Source organism: Eimeria acervulina, genomic scaffold, assembly GCF_000499425.1.
Source record: "Eimeria acervulina Houghton genomic scaffold, Eah_scaff90, whole genome shotgun sequence".
Taxonomy (NCBI): Eukaryota; Apicomplexa; class Conoidasida; order Eucoccidiorida; family Eimeriidae; genus Eimeria; species Eimeria acervulina.
Genome location: NW_013549531.1, coordinates 33,944 through 52,208, shown reverse-complemented (window position 1 = coordinate 52,208; position 18,265 = coordinate 33,944). Strand labels below are relative to the sequence as shown.

At 50.0% G+C, this 18,265-nt stretch overlaps 5 protein-coding genes across 5 annotated transcripts in view; 2 read left to right on the top strand and 3 right to left on the bottom strand.

Annotated features, from left to right (window-relative positions):
- EAH_00015130 (hypothetical protein, conserved) overlaps positions 1-53 on the bottom strand; it is a gene marked incomplete at both ends in the record, with an annotated part of 2,289 nt that extends 2,236 nt beyond the window's left edge. Inside the window, one exon of the mRNA XM_013394137.1 lies at positions 1-53. This exon is cut by the window's left edge and continues 2,236 nt beyond it. Coding sequence (XP_013249591.1) covers positions 1-53 — 53 coding nt within the window.
- Positions 54-3,153: 3,100 nt separating this feature from the next.
- On the bottom strand, positions 3,154-4,735 carry EAH_00015120 (SAG family member; the record flags this gene model as incomplete). Its single annotated transcript, XM_013394136.1, has 5 exons — positions 3,154-3,361; positions 3,528-3,625; positions 3,828-4,006; positions 4,240-4,325; positions 4,623-4,735. 5 exons carry the CDS (start codon positions 4,733-4,735, stop codon positions 3,154-3,156), a joined length of 684 nt encoding a protein of 227 aa, XP_013249590.1.
- Positions 4,736-4,939: 204 nt separating this feature from the next.
- On the bottom strand, positions 4,940-6,221 carry EAH_00015110 (SAG family member; the record flags this gene model as incomplete). The annotated part of the gene is made up of 3 exons (XM_013394135.1): positions 4,940-5,170; positions 5,387-5,594; positions 5,983-6,221. 3 exons carry the CDS (start codon positions 6,219-6,221, stop codon positions 4,940-4,942), a joined length of 678 nt encoding a protein of 225 aa, XP_013249589.1.
- A 2,228-nt stretch (positions 6,222-8,449) lies between these two features.
- Positions 8,450-10,071, top strand: EAH_00015100 (hypothetical protein, conserved; the record flags this gene model as incomplete). Its single annotated transcript, XM_013394134.1, has 2 exons — positions 8,450-9,587; positions 9,755-10,071. 2 exons carry the CDS (start codon positions 8,450-8,452, stop codon positions 10,069-10,071), a joined length of 1,455 nt encoding a protein of 484 aa, XP_013249588.1.
- Positions 10,072-12,746: 2,675 nt separating this feature from the next.
- Positions 12,747-17,571, top strand: EAH_00015090 (SAG family member; the record flags this gene model as incomplete). Its single annotated transcript, XM_013394133.1, has 15 exons — positions 12,747-12,921; positions 13,013-13,159; positions 13,367-13,533; positions 13,664-13,788; positions 13,894-14,079; positions 14,301-14,362; positions 14,477-14,685; positions 14,898-15,004; positions 15,250-15,477; positions 15,778-15,866; positions 16,103-16,296; positions 16,486-16,583; positions 16,758-16,952; positions 17,193-17,257; positions 17,384-17,571. 15 exons carry the CDS (start codon positions 12,747-12,749, stop codon positions 17,569-17,571), a joined length of 2,235 nt encoding a protein of 744 aa, XP_013249587.1.
- Between the last annotated feature and the right edge of the window lie 694 nt (positions 17,572-18,265).

The following is an 18,265-nucleotide window of genomic DNA, read 5'->3' as shown; positions in this document are numbered from 1 at the left end:
GACAAGAAGAGCTCCTTCTTCGGGGGTCCCACGATGGCATCGAGGAGATCCATTTTGCTGCTGTTGCTGCAGCACGACGGTTGCAGCAGCAGGCGCTGCTGCAGCCGGTGGTGCTGGTGCCCCCTGTTCTAGAAGGAGAGAAACTACTGAAATTAACCCGCAGATTCAGAGCCGCTTCACGAGGTGTACGTACACCTCGAAGTGCAACAGCAACTTGTCGTAGCTTGCTGCTCAAGTATCAAAAGCAGAAGGCATCCAAAGTAGTGCTGTTTTGGCGAAGAGAATATGTGAATAAATGCAGCATCACAGCCAGCCTTGTGGCGGCGGAGTCGAGGAGTGAAAGAAGAAAAATGATTATTTAGAACGAAGATATTCCCACAGTAAACACAAAACGCTATGTAATCGTGCCAGAGAACAAAAAAAATATAAACAGAAGGTAGTGAATCTGCGTGCTGCGGCCTTAATAACCTCTTAGCTCCGGCTGCGCCGAAGTAGCTGCAAGCTGAAAGCTCGAAGACGTTTACACATAGCTCGCTGTACTATGTCAATAGTAAAGAAAAAATGAATAAAACGCTCTTCTAATTAACTTATAAAACAAACAGATGCACACACAAATGCAGACAGCACTGCGCTGATGACGTAGCGACGGCTTATGCTAAGGAGGGCGCTGCAGCTTCAGGGCCCCAGGCCGCTGCTGCGCTCGCGCTTGTTGCAAGAGAGAGTTTATCTTCTTCATTATAATTTCAATTTCTTTTCTAATTAAGAAAATAATTCATTTAAATTGTATTTTAGCGCGTTCCGCTTCACACGTCTACACACACCCCAACGGACGCCTTCAATCTCGCATGCGCCACTTTTCGAAATAAGCGAAACTTGAATGTTGCACGTTCTGTATCGACTGGCTGCGTAGAACGGCGTTAAGGCATCCATTGGGTTTTTTTGCATTCTTTGCCATAGTTTCAGTAATTTTTCTGCTAGCACAGTTGTGCTAGCCTAATAATATGCAACTTAAGACGTCTCACGTGAGGTCTGGTATAACTCGAGCACGGCCGCACTCTTATCCCAGGAACGCCACCGTGAGCTGCAAGCTAGCGAGTATACTTAAGGCTAGAATTCGTAAAAGGCAGCTGATATCCTCCCCTCAGCTCCCCAGGCGTTCTGTTCAAGGTCTGGGGCTGAGGGAGAGGGGGGACCTGAGCTGAATTGCAATGCACCTTGCTGTAACTAGTGCAGCAAGGAAAACCCGCATGCAAGCCCAATAAAGCCTCAATTGCTTCATACATAAGCACTTACACAAGTGGTGAACATTCACTTGGCCTTTAGTCGGCAGCCTACAAGGCAGTAGGGACACGCGGATCAATTGCGCACGACTGGATTCACAAACTGTTTCGTCGACGATGACCTCCTTAAATTCGTGCCATCCAAACCCACCTACCCAAGCTTGTCTCCATTTGCATATTTCTAAGCAGTCTTGTTCATAATGCTCCATAGAGGTCGCGTAGCTTCAGGAATAACGGTGAATAGGAGTGCTGCAGTCATTGCCATTCTCTAGTAACATTCGTGGCTTGCCCTTCATGCCAAGGCATGGAGTATGCAACATTTGAGCTGTATGCTTAGAGCTGCCACCGTACAATTTTTTTTCAGGGGGCCTGGAGCCTGATGAATTCACCCCGTGAGAGAAAAGTGCACAAAGTAGTGCAAGAACCAAGCTTGAGGCCAGTAATATAAGCAAGAAGTACCGCTTGCTAGTTTTCAACACATTCATGATTGGAGGTCTCGCTCCTCATCTTTCGTACGGAAAATGGAGATTCAGCATGCTTCTTTTAATGCATTCTTCAAACATAAGTGACTCTTTCGTAAGTGGCCGGACTACTGCTGACTTTCGCCTTGCATCTTGAATTTCCGCGCCCGACTATCAGACAGAATATGCTCTACATTATCCATAATTGCTGAATGCAGCTTTATATGATTTGTCATGGCATTTCTCCATATAGTTTCGATTTTTTTATTCTACAGCCCCTAAGGGCGTCCATTCCGGTTTCGTACGGTGGCATGCAGCGCCCAAATGAAAATGCCAAGCAACGCTGTTACCGGAGATCATAGGGGAAAGCACTTTGTTCATCAGCGCAATGTAAGGCATAGGGCCCTGATCCCTATTGTTATGTAGGTCAGTGATGATGTTTATACCTGCTGTGCATAGAGGGGCTTCGCAAGTTTCTTCCTACAACGTCCAAAATGCTTTCGGCCTCGTCTTTAGAGCCGAATCGTATGATTAGTGGCTCTCTGAAGTGTTTATATTGCACAGCTGTCTCCATGCCACAGGTATATAAACGGAAAATACCCTTATTCCTCAGCTTATGGGTATTGCACAGGAGTTACCGGGTGAAGTAGCCAAAGTGCCCCGTGGTGGGACTTCGGGCAATGCCGTGAGAGGGACCAGAATTTTACCAAAAAGGGGCCTTCGTCATCTGCAATAGCTGGGAAAGATTAAAATAATGTATGAGTGTAAAGGTGTAACGACTGTGGCTTTACTAGCAACTTCTGTGATCCGCCTGTTACGCACTTGTGCCGCTGTACTCAGTCAAACAGAGAGCTCTTTACGTCTAAAAATACTGTTGCTAGAGCCAGTATCGTTCCGGCGCTTTACGCCAACCCGCCGAGCTGCTAGCTGTGAGGTGGTCTATATTGCAATGGACAGTGCATGATACATTTTTTAAACGCACGCCCATGCGAGGAGCTGCCTCAGTTCAAGGTGTTCATTGGGAAAATATGCTGGCATACTAGTCCCGCGGACTAAGCTCACAGCACAGATTGTTTAGGTTGGTGGTTGCACTGCGCAGCTCAGTGCAGGATGTATTTAGTAGTTGAGGGCGAAGAGACCGACAGCAACCAAAAAGCTGCTCAGCAGGGTGCCACAGACAGAGCCAGCGGTAACTCCGTTGCTGAGGGTTTTAGTAACCTTTGCCCAGGTGGCCTCGCTGAAGGCAAGCACAAACCACAAAACCGTCGTCGATGTTAACTTAACCCTTCCTGACTGTGTTAAGACTTAACCATGCGCAATTGCCGGTGCTCAATTGGCGTGCCTAGACGTGTGGTTATGTTGCACCACGACGGTTTCAGGCTACAACGGAAGGGTTCAGCTCATGGAGGGTATTAGAATGCTGACGTGATGGGCAATTCTTCCTTCTTGAAGGCGGCAGGTTGCAGCACGCAAACCAGGCCTTGTTCAGTGCAGCCAGAGACAGTGTAGCATGTGGTTTTGGTGTCAGTTCCTTCGCTGACAAGCGAGATAAAGTTTGTTGCAGCTCCCGTCTTGTACAGTTCCTCTGTTGAAGTGTACTTTGGAGGGATGGTGACGTTGCTGATAAGGAAAGACAGCCATGCCCCAAAGGTGGGATCAACCGCATGATTTGAGCATGCACAGGCTACAAAAGTGTCTACCGTGGCTTCACTTTCTCCGCTGATGAAATAGGATTGCTTTCAGCGTGCAGGGCCGCTGGAAATTTGGGGACGGGTTGCAGCCTCACCTAAACTTCTTATAGCCTTCTTTCCAAGCGTTAAGGGCTTCAAAGCATGTAGCGCTTGTGCCAGAGTAGTACATCACACTGGCATCTGCGGTGTCGGACTGAGGAGAAATAATATGGGCATTGCATGTACACCTGATATTTGGTGCATTTGCTCCTGCATTGCTTTCTAATGTATCTGGCATTCCGGCAGTAAATGCAAACTCCCTGTTCCTCGGCGAGCGATTTTGTGGGTTCGTATAGCATCGCTAAAGTGTTGGCTATGGCAAAAATGACTCAAAGAAAGGTGGTTCAGAGGCGTACCATGATGGGGGCATTTCCAGCCTTGAGGGCCTCGCATGTCAAACCTTTCGCGAGCGCTTCGTAATCCACCGGTTTCAAACTGTCTACCGAAGTTTTGTCCCTGGCAACGAAGGGCTTCAGTCCAAGACTCTCTTGTGTGCGGAATTCATTAATTTCCGCGAGGCAGTTCTCCGCTTCCTCTGGTATTCCGCAATTGGAAGTATCACATAGCACAGCTGCGTCTGCCTAGCAACAGCTTATAACTGCTACTTTCCAGACGCTAAGTGGCCTCCTGATAAAAGAGCGTTGCCCACCATCATGCGGCAACTGCACTTTTCTGCGGAGTATATCGCTCCGTGACGCTGCCAACATTTGCCACCATACTATGGAGGTTTAGTTTGTATGCTGTGAGGTGGGTGCAGTGGCTCCATACCGCGTTCTGTGAATTTGATCGTCTCCTTGTCGGTGGTTCCGCTATTTGCCTCTTTGAGATCCAAAATCTTTTTCCATGTGCCGTCGCTGTGCGCATAAAGAAGGCCGCATCGCTCTACCACATGGGGGCCTGATTGTGCGTAAGACCGATGCTGTCTACCTGTGAATAGGCCTAGCCTTTGAGAGGCAAAATCTGAGTGAATGATCTCAAGGCCGCTTCATCTTAAAAAGCGAGCACGCCAGCACACCAAGAAGCAGAAAGATTAATTCAAAGGAGATCTATTATGTACAGTTCTCTAGTTCACATCGACAACAGTAAAGGGCTGGAAGCAAGGACGCAACTGCTTTTGTCGCAGAGCTTCTACGGTAATTCTCAAAGCTCACCTTATTGGCTTCGTCTTTTCCACCAAGGTCGGGGTTGAAAGGAAGCAGAGGAGTGCCGCATTAGCGCAGCCCGTAGCGTTATAGCACTTCATCTCGCGGGGATCATCAACCATAAGCGAAGCGAAGCCTGCCACTGCGTTATCGTAGTAGATTTTTCCGTCAACTGCTTCAGCACGCTCAAGTGCTTTTTTAGTGAAGGCTGGAGGTACCTCGGTGCTGCAGGCAATGTTAGTCATCAAGCATTTACCAAGTAGGAAGGATAGAGGAAAATCGGGCACGTTGGTTTGTAAAGGTGCTACGCTCCGCTCGCCACAGTGTCACTCTTCGTCTACACATCCCCCTAAAAATTCTTCACGCGCTTGAGTTGGAGGATCTGGAATGCGAGATATTTCCCAGCACCCTGCAGTCTGCACTTCTCCTGTGTTTGTGGGGATGCGCACTGACCCAAGCTTATTAAATCCTGTTTTCCAGAACTCGATAGCTTCTGCTGCGGTTGGGGCAGTGCCGCCCGCCTTAACGGCGTAGATAAGAGTGCACTTGTCTGCCACCTGCTCATGAATTGCACCACCCCGCACCATGCACTCCAGCCGGACGAGGTTGTGCATCTTTTCCGAGAGGCACAGGGCTGACTCGAAGTTTAAATAGCATGTTTGTGTTTACTTGGGGTGTGTGCGCGTCGGTCTTTCAAGTATTTGTCCAACTTCAGCGCATAAGGAACTAGCAGAGTCCTCTCCGAGGAACTGCCAGTCGAGAAAAAAACTCACCGTTGGGTCGATTGCTGAATTTTTAATATCCTCGCATGTCAAGTTATACAATGCATCCTCGTAAGTGGCGGCACTGCTCGTTTTCATTTTCTTTGGGTCCTGTGGAGCAGTGAATGGGGGAAGGTCTAGCCCTGCGACCTCACGGACAGCATTGACCGCGTCCAAGCACTCTTGCTGGTCGTCACCTGCAAGTAAAGACAGTCTGGCACTGTCATTAAATAGCGAAGTGCGCAATACACTTTGCTCTGGCTGTCTGTCACGGTGTCTGTGTGAGGTATCAACGCTGAAATCTTGTATTACTGTGAGCCTCCACTTTTGGCTTCAGCGTGAAGTTTTCCTCAACCTTGTGCCACATCTCGGGTCTGCAGTTATATGATACAAGGCTCGCATGCTCACGTTGCTACGTTCCTTAATGGTTGGCTACTTATGGGGCTTTCAACTGCAGAACAAAAATGTTTTTTGTCGCTCCCGTGTTCCGGCGTTTCATTGGGGAGCAGATTGTAGTGTCACTCGGGATGCACATTCCCTGAACTGGTTATCCGGCTACTGTACACTCCCGCCACAGCAAGCTGTCCTAAAAGGTGTTCTACACTCACGTCACAGGACGCTCCCCCGCCTTTACGCCAGCGGGCTTGAAATAGCAAACAAGGGTTCCCGCATCACAGCTAGTTGGAGCGCCGCAATAAATTTTCTCCGTCTTCTTGCTCAACAAGCTGACCAGGCCTACAGCATTCGGCTTAGCGTATACTCCGGTGTTGTCTGTGAACGCTTCAGGGTAGTTGCCCCTGAAAAGGTACACAGAAGGCTTGGCCTGCCGTGACAAGTTGTGACCCATCCATGACTACGGAAAAGGGAAAAACCGACGTCTTTAGTATCACGTACGAGAATTCTTCAAATCCTTTCTTCCACTCTTTAAGGGCCTCTTCGCAGGTCATTGCGGCTGCTGCTCGCATGGAGTCAGGTGGCCGTGTGGCCGAAATGACAAATGCTGTGGGATCGCCTTCCCCCTGAAAGAAGCCGCACCCGCTCTCTATCCTTTTCTGTGCTCTAACCTTTTTAGCATTCTACGAATAGGAGGTATTCGCGTCATGCCGGGCTTCGAGGCAATCAAATACACAGCTGGACCTACAACAATGTGTTTGAAATTCCCGGACTTAAGAGTGCCACAGTTATACGAGCGGAAGAAAGCCGCAAGATCTGCGCTTGGATCTCCGTCGGCGAGTTTTTCGTAATTTGGTGCATCTTCGTTCAGTTCCTTTCGCCACTTGTTTATTTCAACCGTGCAGTGGTTTTCGGCATCTGCGGAATATAGCCTCAATATTCAAAATCCGCCCCAAAGCTGTTCTTCTTCTTCTCTGCTAGTGCATTGGATCACTATGAAAGCTGCGGCTTGATAATGTATCCTGAGAGGCTGTTGCTATTATTTGTGACACTTCTTGGCATTTAGGCCCGTAGCACGCTCTGTCTGGAGTTGGTGGTGCATGCATTCCTGCGTGCGCGCAGGCTGGGTGCTGACCGAACAGTCATTGTTCAGCAATTGTCTACTCTGTTAGTGCATGCATAAAAAGCTGCCTTGGGCATGCTTTCGTGTGGGCTCGTCTTGCACCAGGAGTTGCACCAAGAGGTGCTGCAACTCATTAGCGGATAAGCTTCCCGAACGAGCCCGGGCTATTGTGCCAGTGTGGCCACGATGCCTGGAGATTAGAGGGGTGGCTAAAGCTCGCTTTTGTGCGTTGCTTAAAGTATTTTGATCCTACTGCACCTTATGACTGTCTTACGCAAAGATTGAGGAGTATGGTTACAAGGGCCACCTGAGGCTGTAGAGCCGTTCAGAACAGAGCGGGCAGTGACAGCTTCTCTGAGGAGCTTTTTTGCAACCTACCTGGCGGAGTCAGCCCGGTTGGAGTAGTGCTGTCGTCGCGAAAACTCTGGAGTGCCGTTTTGCCTTGAGCGATGGCATTCGCAAAACTCCCGTGAGCAAGTGCGGTTGCGACCGCAAGTGCGGCACAGCTGCACAGCGATTTCATCTCCAGAACGAGGAAAACGACTGATATCCTCTAAATTTACCAAATGCAATCGGCTCTAGACAACTGCCCGAACATTTCTTTTTTGAAGTTGAGCCTGCAGCCGACTCACCCGCGTAGCGCCGAATTGGGGCTCGCACGGTCGACTCTGTTGCCTGATGACGCCTGCACCCGCAGACGGCGGAAGTACTTAGTTCCACAGTAGTGGCTCGAGTGCTCTTAAGTTGCCAATTACTCTAGAATTATTCAGATCCAGTGTATTTCTTCTAATACGGGCTTTCCGTTGCAGCTTCGACTACATTCCGCCTTCGCTTCACTGCTACCCGGTGACCTACCTGGCCCCAGGATGCGGCAAAACACTTAGTGGCGCTACGCGCCCAAATCCATCAACACTTTGGGCTCAATTTGAAGGCGAAAGGCGGACGTAAATAAAACATAATTATCACTTTTTCATTTAATCTCAACGTGGACCAACGGCCTCACTTCGGCTAAGGCACAGTGGCGGAGCGCATGCACTGCGGTGACGACAGTTGCTTCACGAACGACAGGCGGCACAACTCCGCACTGTCATTAGAGTTTGATCTGTTACTGAGTTACCAGTACAGCTTAACTGAATTTGCATCCCGAAGAGGGCACAGGCTTGCCCATCGATTCAGACCAGCGGTGCATGCAGCTTCGTTGGCCTGCATGTTTCCGAGGGTTGGCGGCGCCCCGGTGTGCTTAACGAAGAAGCCAGACGGCCAGCAGCCAAAGCATTAGCAGAAGGGGAAGCAATATCGTTGCCAAATCATCCTACCAGCTGCTGGGGAGGCCTTCCCTGGGGAGCACTCGCCGGAGCAGCATGTTACTCAAGCTCTTTCCCCCAGATGTTTTCTCCTGTCGTCTCCCGAACAGGTACACCTGGTAGGTTCTACTGCCCTCACGGGTGCTGCATCGTGTGGCGGTGAACACCACGGCTATGCGGGCTCTCCAAGGGTGAGGAAACTGCGTAAAGTTTGCACCTTCTTCCGGAGGCGAAGACGGCTACCAGTGTGTAAGGATGCTTACGGTTGCTCCGCAATACGCAACACATTGTGCTGTAGATGACTCTACAGCTCACGGTGCAGCCTGGTGCGGCGAATGCCCAACTGAGGAGTCAGGAGCAGCTGGCTTGAATACCAGCTCTCGAGCGGCATCATGCGCTGCGCGTTCTCCTATACTACAGCTGCAGCGTGAGTACCCTGCAGCATTCGCTGCTGTTGCTGCTGCGGCTGCCTCTACAGGCAAGCTGCGGCTCCTGCAGGATCCGCTGTGGCTGGCGGCCATAGACGCTGTGCATGCGTGGCGGCACAGCACCAACGTCGAAGAGCCTTCCAGCGTAGAAGCTGCAGATTTGACTGCTGCAGCAGAGGAAGGCGGCAATGTTGCTGAGGCAATTCGTGAAGCGGCTAGGGCGGTGGGAGAGGAAGATCCGCTAGTGCGGCTGCAAGCTGCTGTCTTATTGGGTGAGGCAGCAGCTCTGCTGCACTCGATTAGTGAGGCTTTAACTGCTTCCTCACTGCAAAAGTCTGCAGTAGGATATAAATCAACAGTATCTGGATCAGAGCATAACCCACACCTTGTTGCAGCAGCAGACCGAGCGGCTCACGCACTGGAGTTGTGGCACTTCCGGCTGATGGCGCTGCCCGTTAGTGTTAGTTTGTTAAGCTTAGGATCCCGAGGAGCAGCGCCTTGGAAGCCACGGCCGTGCAGCTCCTTGTCTGGCGTTGCTGCAACACCGCTGCTGCAGCGGCCCGCTGCCACGGATGAGCTGCTGCTGCTGCACCAGAAGGTCCGCTGGGCTCTTGGGTTTTTAACATCTGCCGACGCATGCTCCGTCGAGAAGATCCAGCCACTTCGTCTTCGCTGTATGCAGGCGCTGCAGCAGGCCCAGCAACTGGCGCTGCAGCTGGGGTTGCCTGCAGTGGCAGCAAGAGCGGGAGCAGCAGGAGAAGCAGAATCGGCAGAAACAGGAGCACCACGAGCAGAAGCAGCAGCAGCAGCAGCAGCAGCAGCAGACACGGCAGAGGTTGTGTTGGCGCGTCAAACCTGTGGTGGGGCTGCTCTACCTCTACCCATATCATCATTGCCGAGGCTGGATGACAGGGACATGAACTGGCAACTGTTGTTTCGGACCCGAGGGGCAGTGGCAGCACCAGGTGAGCAGTCATCCTACACTTTAGTGCGCATACACTGCAGCGGAAGACATTGTTCTTCTGGGTGTTTGGGGTGGGGGAGTATGATACACTGCTCGAACACCCTCCTGCTGCTCTTACTGAGCTGATGTTTCGAGGTCTCTTCTTTGGTGTTTGCGGGTTATGCGTAGGTTGGAACAGTACTGGAAAGGTGCAGCATCGGCAGCAGGAGTCGCCGCATTGGTGGCCAAAATCGCTCTCTCTGCCTCTTGGCCATCTTTTGTGGAGTTTGAGATCCGTAGGCAAGAAACGCACTTCTCAAGAAGTGCTGCTTTCTCGCGGCTTTTTCCTCCCAACGGTCAGCCCACACTGGAGAGGTGAATTCATGGGTTGCGCTACAGATGTTGCAGCAGGATCAGCAGTGGAAGGCAGCTTCCTTCTCAAGCATGCAGCAAAGCTGCACGCCCTCCTGACGTCCTCGCTAAGGCCAGAGCTGGCGTTGCGCTGAGGTTAATCAGAATAATTAGTAAATATATGTAGAAGGTCCAATGAGCCGCTGTAGTACACGGCCTAGACTTTGGAATGCTTTTTGCTGGGTAGGCAACTGCGTTGGGCTTGTTGTAGCCTCCGCACGCGGTGAAGCAATTTTGAACGGCGCACTGAGGTGAATATTATGCAGATGAGTGCAGCGATTAGGCAACCGATAGACTGTATGCTAGCTGAGATCTTGGATATATCCGAACCCCGACAGCGTTCTTTGCTAGGCAAAATGAGAAAGGGGTTCAGACAATTGCCCCACTGAAGACCGTGGTTCGGCGTCCAGCTGGCGAGAGGCAGAGGTTAAATGCTCTTCTTTTTGCATTTTAATAGAAGTCTGTCTATGAACGAAGGTGCTGCATTCTTGGAAAGTAAAGTCTAACCCACGCGCTGAATTGCTGCCCATTAAAAGAACCTTATCTTACTGGCCAACCGAAGAAAAGCGTCTTACGCGTGCTTCTTGCTGCTCTCGTCTGCTACAGGGCAGGGCTGCCATCAGTAATTCCCTCAAGAGCGGTGCTTGCAGTGTAAACTACAAATATGGGGGGAGCCCCTTTAGAAGGTTCGATTTTCGAGGGGCCCTCTGCCAACACAAATGCCCAAAGCTAGGCAAACGCATGTGTTATCAGGTATTGCTTCGGTACTTACTGGCACGGCAGTTTTGGGCGCTTCTGGCTCCTCTGGGTGATGATGGAGCTTTCAGCTAGAATAGTGGAGAAGAAAACGCGCGGCGGCACCAGCACTGTTTGCATGCCCTGCGCCGAGCAGCTTCCCAAGGTCTTGTAAAGATACGAACGTGGCTGAAGCTAAAGGAATGTAGCAAAGCGATTTGATTCCTTGGGGTTCTTGACACGCTGTTTGGCCCGTCCGAGTGCATTCACCTTCCCCTCACCCGTTGCGGGTTCGGAATGTCGAAAAAAAATTCTGGGATAGAGGAGAGCATGAAGCGCGCAGCAGATAAAAGACTTGTTCATTTCGTGCAGTTACTGGTGCTCCTGCGCTTGGCACTGCAGGCAAAACCAGCTTCGAAAACTACTGCGTTTCGCGCAGGCTGCGTGTAGAATTGGTAAACGAGGTCATTTATACTATGGGGTTTCTGCACCCTGCAAGTTCATTTCGGTTGAAAATGCACGTTTAGGTTGTTTGAGAGTTAACTCATTTGTACAGAATAGCTTCAACAGTAGCCTTGCAGCTATCCCGTAGACCGTCCTTAACTGGAACAAAAGGTCTGGCCAGTTTCTCCCCCTTTTCAAAAATCAAAACACTGGCTGCTAAATTTATTGCAACAGCAACATTTGGGGGTTACTTGTTGTTGTTATCGTGTTAGGCGCTGTTGCTGAGGCCTGGTTGAGGCCTGTGGGTTGCAGGCGTTACTGTTCCGTTGCTATGCCATCTGCACGATAACGGGAATGGATTGTAACTTGAGCACAAATAAGGTCGTCAGCATTACAAGATGAACTAAGGTTCACACCAATGCAGTCAGCTCAATCTGCAACAGCACTTCGGGAAAATTCGAATCCAGTGTCATGATGGCAACCAATAGTGGCTATCCGATTTAGCGCAGGCTATTGCTGATAATGCAAAACATTCTTCACTCGACTAAACCCATGTGAAGTCTTGACTTAAGTGCACCAAAATAAGAAACCGTTCAAAGTTGCCTTCAAAATAAATCTTTTATGCTGGAAAGGTGCATGCTTCGCCGTTTGCTTCTATGCTGTTGGTGGCTCAAATGAGAAGCTGTTGCAGCCCAAGAACGTCCAAATTTGCCCTTAGAGTGCACCAGTTGTGCAGGTAAATACTGCACAATCTCAATTATGATCGGCACTTCTGCAAACTTCGATGACCGTCTCTAAGCAAATGCAGCAGCCAGCTCTGCTGTCTGTTCCTGACGCTCCTCACCCTAACGCTGGCTGCATCGGCTGGACATATTCTCGTGTTGCTTGCAGCTGTTGCGCGAAAAGCCTTTGGCATAAAGCCAATACAACTACATTAGGAGACGCTGATGCATTACGCATTGCCCCTAGTTGGACTGAAATGCAGATGCTATGCTTTGGTGGGGAGGGAGCCCTGCACAGGTAAGGCAGTATTTGCAGCGGTCCCATCCTGATTTTGGGCGCAAAGATAATGTGGAAAATATGCAGAAAAAGGGAAACAACCTATGCAGTCTGGGGCCGTCTGCTACACAATATGCCCCTATTGTTTGGCGTGCAGCATTCGTTTGAATGGCATTCCGGACGGGACGTTGTGATATGGTTGTGGCATTGCGTCGCAGGGTTTGCTTTCCCTCGTTTATTCCCCCGTTTGCCTCTCGAAAAAGCATGCGTGGGTTTAGGGGCAAGCGCATAGTCTTCGAGGTACAGTATGCACAGGGCTGGGTGCCTCAAGCAGGGTCACTTCTTCATTCTAGATGAACACTGTATTGCGGTCAGCACAACCGGCCCATTACCAACACAGCACGGCAGGAATATTGTTTACGCTTATCCCTTCCAATATATGAAACTGAAGAAATTATTTAAGTGCAATATTTCTGAACCACCCAGTGTTAAACTTACTGCTTGCGCGCTGGCTAGGGACGATGTTGCGGCCCCGTCAGAGTGACCCCCTGGAAGTTTTTGGGCGAGTAACTCTCATCGAAACCGAGCATCCATGCCCGTTGCAATTCAAACTACACTTTTGATTTACCTTCTATTCGAAGTTAATATTTTTTACGGCTCAAAGGAGCAACGGGGACTCATCGACTGCGCGCAGGTGCGTTTGTGCGGAACTCGCTGCATCGAGAATGGGGGCCCGGGCTCAGCACCGGAGGAGAGTGTCAGACGCTGTGAAAATTTCCAAGATAAAACCCAAGCACATTTTACACTTGGTTCAAGTGCATTAGTTTTGGAAAACACTGTTGGCTTTGGTTGTTTCAGCAATGAAAACGCTCTGCACTTGTGCCGCACTTGCGGTGGCGACCGCATTTGCGCGCGGGAACTTTGCTGGTGCTCTCAATCAAGACTCCCCGTTTTCCGCAATTGTGAGGGACGAACAAGCTAAGATAACGGGCATAACTAAGGCAGGTAGGATGCAGTTAGCTCTGCGGTGGAATCGGTGCTGGGATTTTGACTCTCCAGGGAGCGAGTGACGGCCCAGAGCGACTTGAAGTGCCATAGGCAGTGGCTTCAGCGGTTAACACTATGGTGCATATTCTCAATTATGAATATGGCAAAACAAGGGGGGAGAGACAATTCAGCGCTGTCCATGTCCATTGGTGCCATTTGCGTCAGACGGCGATACCCACTGCACGGGGAAAATAAATGAGTGGCGCAAAACGATTGATTCAAAGGCTGTTGAATACAATGCCTACACAGCAGGGGATCCCGCAACAGAACTTGATAGTTTTCTCAACTTGACCAAATGCACTGATATCAAGTCTGGGGCATACAACCACATCGTAAGCTCAACCGCACATTTGGCGCTTTAAGCGTTGAACGAGGCGGATGCTTCCTGCTAATAAACACGGATGCTGGTGAGCTATGGCACAACTAAGGAAAAATCTAACGAGGTGGAATGGTGCTACGCAGGTCGACAAGAGTGGGACTGGCAAAATGTTTGTTATCTCAGCCGCCAAGTCAGACGAGGCTGCCAGGTCCAATATGACCTGCGATGACGCTCTTAACGAATGGAAAAAGGGATTTGAAGCCTTCAAGTGCGTCCACGTATTTACAGCACCTTGCCTCGCAGCTCCTAGTCACCCTGATTATCACCGCAGTAAAGTTTCACGGCTGGCAAAGCTTTTTGTATGTTTGCGCAGCGGGCAGTATCCTTCAGTGTACACGGAAAAAACCGGCGCGTATGCAAACCCAAACGCTGTAGGCCTTGTCAGCTTGTTGAGCGACCAGGCGCAGGCCATTTACTGTGGCACTGCTAACAATTGTGATGGAATCTTCGTCTGCTATTTCAAGCCCTCTCACATAAATGCGTCCGACCGGCCTGTGAGGTAGGCTCAGGGCAAAGCACTTTTGCAAGATCCTTTGTGAGTCCACAGAGTAGGCAAACAACCTTCTAACGTTACTCTTGCTTTGCAAGCGCCACTACAAGTGTCCGTGCAGCTTTAGCACCCAAACACATGTGCCATACGTATGAGCTCCGGAATTGGAAACGAATGCGTCAGTCCGTCGGAAGTGCTTATCGCTGCCCTTGTTTTTAACATTACTTCAGTCCCGAGATGTGGCACAAGGTTGAGGAGAGCCACAAGACAAAGCCCAAGCTGACAGCACACGGTGGGAGGAAATAGCAGCAAGGGTGCCCTACTTACTTTCCGTAGGCAGAAGCCGAAGTGGAGCGGCCACGGGAACTCATTGTATAATGAAGCCGTATTCCGTTTTTTTTCGTAGATTCTGAACACGGAAAATGCTTGGAAGCCGTCAATGCTGTGCGTAAGGTTGCGGGTCTCGACCTACCCGAATTCACAGCCCCAAAGGCACTCAAGTCACTCCGAGTGGGCAGAGGGGCAGGCGGAACCGACTATGAGAAGGCTCTGTACAACCTGACTTGCAAGGAGATAGAGGGAGCAACAATCGATCCGACTGTGCGCCTGCGAGCCGTCAACTCTGCCCGTTGCACAAGCTGTCATCGCTCTATTCTTCCAAATTGAATCAATACTTGGAAAGCCCATTTGTTCGCATTACATGTTGAGCCCTTCCAGCAAAAACTTTTTGTGGAGGTTATATGAAAGTAAAATTCGTCCCGATGCTAGAGCTAGACAATCTCACTTGCTGGAAATGAACGCTGTAAAGCGGTCGAACATGTGAACAGGTTGCAGAAGAGCACACTCTTATCTACGCCACCAGTAAAGAGAGTCAAACGCCCCCCACCGCTGAAGAAGCTGTCAAGTTCTGGCAGTCTGGATATAGCATGCTGGGGTGAGATCACATCGACGCGCCTAGCCACCGAAGCCGAGCCTCTCGCTTGCACATTTTGCACAGCACTCAGCTAGGCAACACTTTAGAACGTAGACTAGATGTATGGCGACAACCCTACCGAGGTTGCGCGTTCACGTGCGCATTGAGCCGCCCTTTTATTTATTCAACCATCGTAATCAACTCTGCAGCAGACTCCTGTTTCCCCCCGATTCCCATCCATTGGTCATCCGTTTCACTGCCTGCAGCACCGAACTTCCGCCATCCTTCAAAAAAAAGGGTACCAGTCGTGAGAGCAGCACCGAGGCGATAACAGGCGAGATATACTACAAGAACGCAGTGGCTGGTTACGTTTCTCTCATGGCCGACAACGCACGCGAGATGCGCTGCTACGATGCCACTGGATGCACAAACGCTGCCGCACTTCTCTGCTTCCTTAAGGAGCCGACCCTGGTAAATGACCAACCACCCATTAGGTGAGTGTTGATGTTTTCCGAAAACACAGGGGGACACACAGAAGTTTGTTCGTTCTTGGAGTTCTTTTATGCTGCTCCTGGGACTAAAAAACCCCATACAGCTTGATTGATAGGGGGTGGAGCGGCTGTCAACACACTGGCTAGTTCTCGTCATGCCAAGGAAGCGTGTGTAGTGCATTGGCCTCATGCTTGCTTCCAAGCGTGGCTAATTGTTTGTTCCCGTCCCCACGCAAGTAGCAGCGGCACCACAAGTAAACTTCACTTATGAAGGCACACGAATGCTACGCTTTGCCTGGACAGCGCGACAACATGGAAAAAAATTTTGGCCCTCAACGAAGGGGAAGAGGAACAAGGAGGTTCCGGAAGCGCAATCAAGTTCCAAAAGCGCAGTATGGCAGCGCCGCATGTGTGGCATAAATCAGATGCACCTACAGGCCCACAAACAACGATCGAAAAATTTTAGTGGCTTCTAAATCGTGTAGTCTTCTCCTCTCCGCTCGATTTTGTGCTGGTATACGCTGGGTCCGCAAAAATAAGGGAGATTTGGCTGAGGGAAAGCACTGACACAATCTCACTATCTCCATTGCAACCATATTGTATGCTGCTGCCAATTGCATCGAACCAGGTGACAAGGAAAGCTGCCTCACAGAGATCAATGAGTTCCGCACGCAAGAGGGTCTTGGCCTGAAAGCCTTCGTTGCCGAGACATCGACTTCGACAGGAGATTCGACAGAAGGATCGATCACCGCAAAAGCAGCTCAAGTGCTTGCGAAAGAATTCACATGTGACGGCCTCAAAGCTGGAAATGCACCCATCCTGGTGAACATTCGAACCTTCACTCTCTGAATTTTGAGCAGCTTGCCGGATCTTGGGAACCCTTAAATGCGACCACTCGGCAAAAGAATGCTTGTGACGTTCGTTGAGTTGCAAGATACTGCAACAGGCGAAACGACAAAAAGTGCGTCAAGTTTATTCTTTGCACCTTGCGCCCACACGTTTTGTCCGCAGTACTCCGACTCAAAACTCAGCGTGATGTACTACTCTGGCGAAAGCGCCACATGTTCTGACGCCGTCGACTCTTGGAAAAAGGGCTATGAAAAGTTTAGGTGAGGCTGAAATCGTCGTCGAAATCTTCTAGGAGAGCTTCCACCATCTAGGCATTCCTCCTTCAGCGTTAGCAGCGGCAGAAGTGAAGTCACTGTATACACGTTCATGGCCTGTGCATGCTCCAATCATAAGGCCGATAGCAGCTTTTGAAGCGTGCCTGCACTTCTTATCAGCGACGTCACTATCCCTCCCAAGTACACCTCAACCGAAGAATTGTACAAGACAGGAGCAGCAACAAACTTTATCTCGCTCGTCAGCGAGGGAGCCGATACTAAAGTCACTTGCTACACCGTCACTGGCTGCACCGAAGCAGGTTTGGTTTGCGTGCTGAAGCCTGCCGTCTTCACGGAGGAGCAATCGCCTATTACGTCAGCATTTCCCCTCCCTCTATGAACTGAACCTTTCAGTTATTACCTAAGGCCGTTCATATACGCATACATACACATATAATATATATTGCTGGCGCAACGAGAAATACGCTTCTGGACACACCCATGGGGAACCTGCAATTTTGCATCCTCAGGGGTCTAAAAGCCACCGGTGGAAGCGAGAACGGGAAGTATTGGGTTAACAGCAACGACAGTTTTGTGGTTTGTGCTTGCGTTCAGGGAGGCGACCTGGGCGAAGGTTACTAAGACTCTCAGCAATGGAGCTACCGTTGCCTCGGTCTATGGTACCCTGCTTAGCAGCGTTTTAGTTGCTGTCGGTCTCTTTGCGCTCAACTTCTAACTGCATCCAGAAATAAGTTGAGCTGGGCAACCCCCCACCCAAACACTTTATGCTGTGGGGTGTTCGCTAGTGCAAACCGTGTGCCAGCCTTTTATCCCAATAAAACATCTTGAACTGAGGCAGCTCCTTAAACGGTGTGTAATTTTTAATGACATGTCATCCATTGATCACCTCAATATAGACCACCTCAAATTTAGCAGCTCGGCAACTTTTGAAGCTCTATTCTTTACAGGTATAGAGAGCCCAATGCTTGACTGACAACAATAGCACAATTGCGTAACAAGCGGAATCAGTGTCTGTTATTATGAAGTTTCACTCTGCAGACTTTTTGAAATTGCTTAGTTAAGCCAGATTTGCTAAGCCTTTACACGCATACAAGGTATGCGCATCTTTCCCAAGCAACGTAACTGACGGTGATGGTGAACTGCACAACCCACGGAGGTTCACGCTCCTGCGATTAAAAACGAAGCTGCAGCTAATAGCTGGAGAAAACTGCATCCGGATAGTGAGACGTTGCAGCATGCGGGAAATACGCATTTAGTGCAGCTGGTGCCGAGGGGGTAAAGACGTAGTTTCTCATGTAGGGGCTCTCTCATCCACTGTCACTTGGTGACAATTCGCCCTGTGCATTGAAACCTTCCAGTTTCTACTAGGTAATGTACCTGATGAGGATCCCCTTTTGCTGGAATTCTGGCCGCTCTCACGGCATTGCCCAAAGTCCTACCATGGTGCACTTTTGTGACGTCATTCTGCCACTACTCTGCAATACCTATGGGCTGAAGACTAAGGGTATTTTGTGTTGACATGCCCGCTAGATGGAGAAAACTGTGCATTACAAGCACTGACGAGTGCCAATAGTTATAGTAATCCTCTTGAAGGACGAGGTCGAACACATGCTGGACCTTGTAAGAGGAAACCTGCGAGGCCAATTCATGCACAGAAACGATAAACA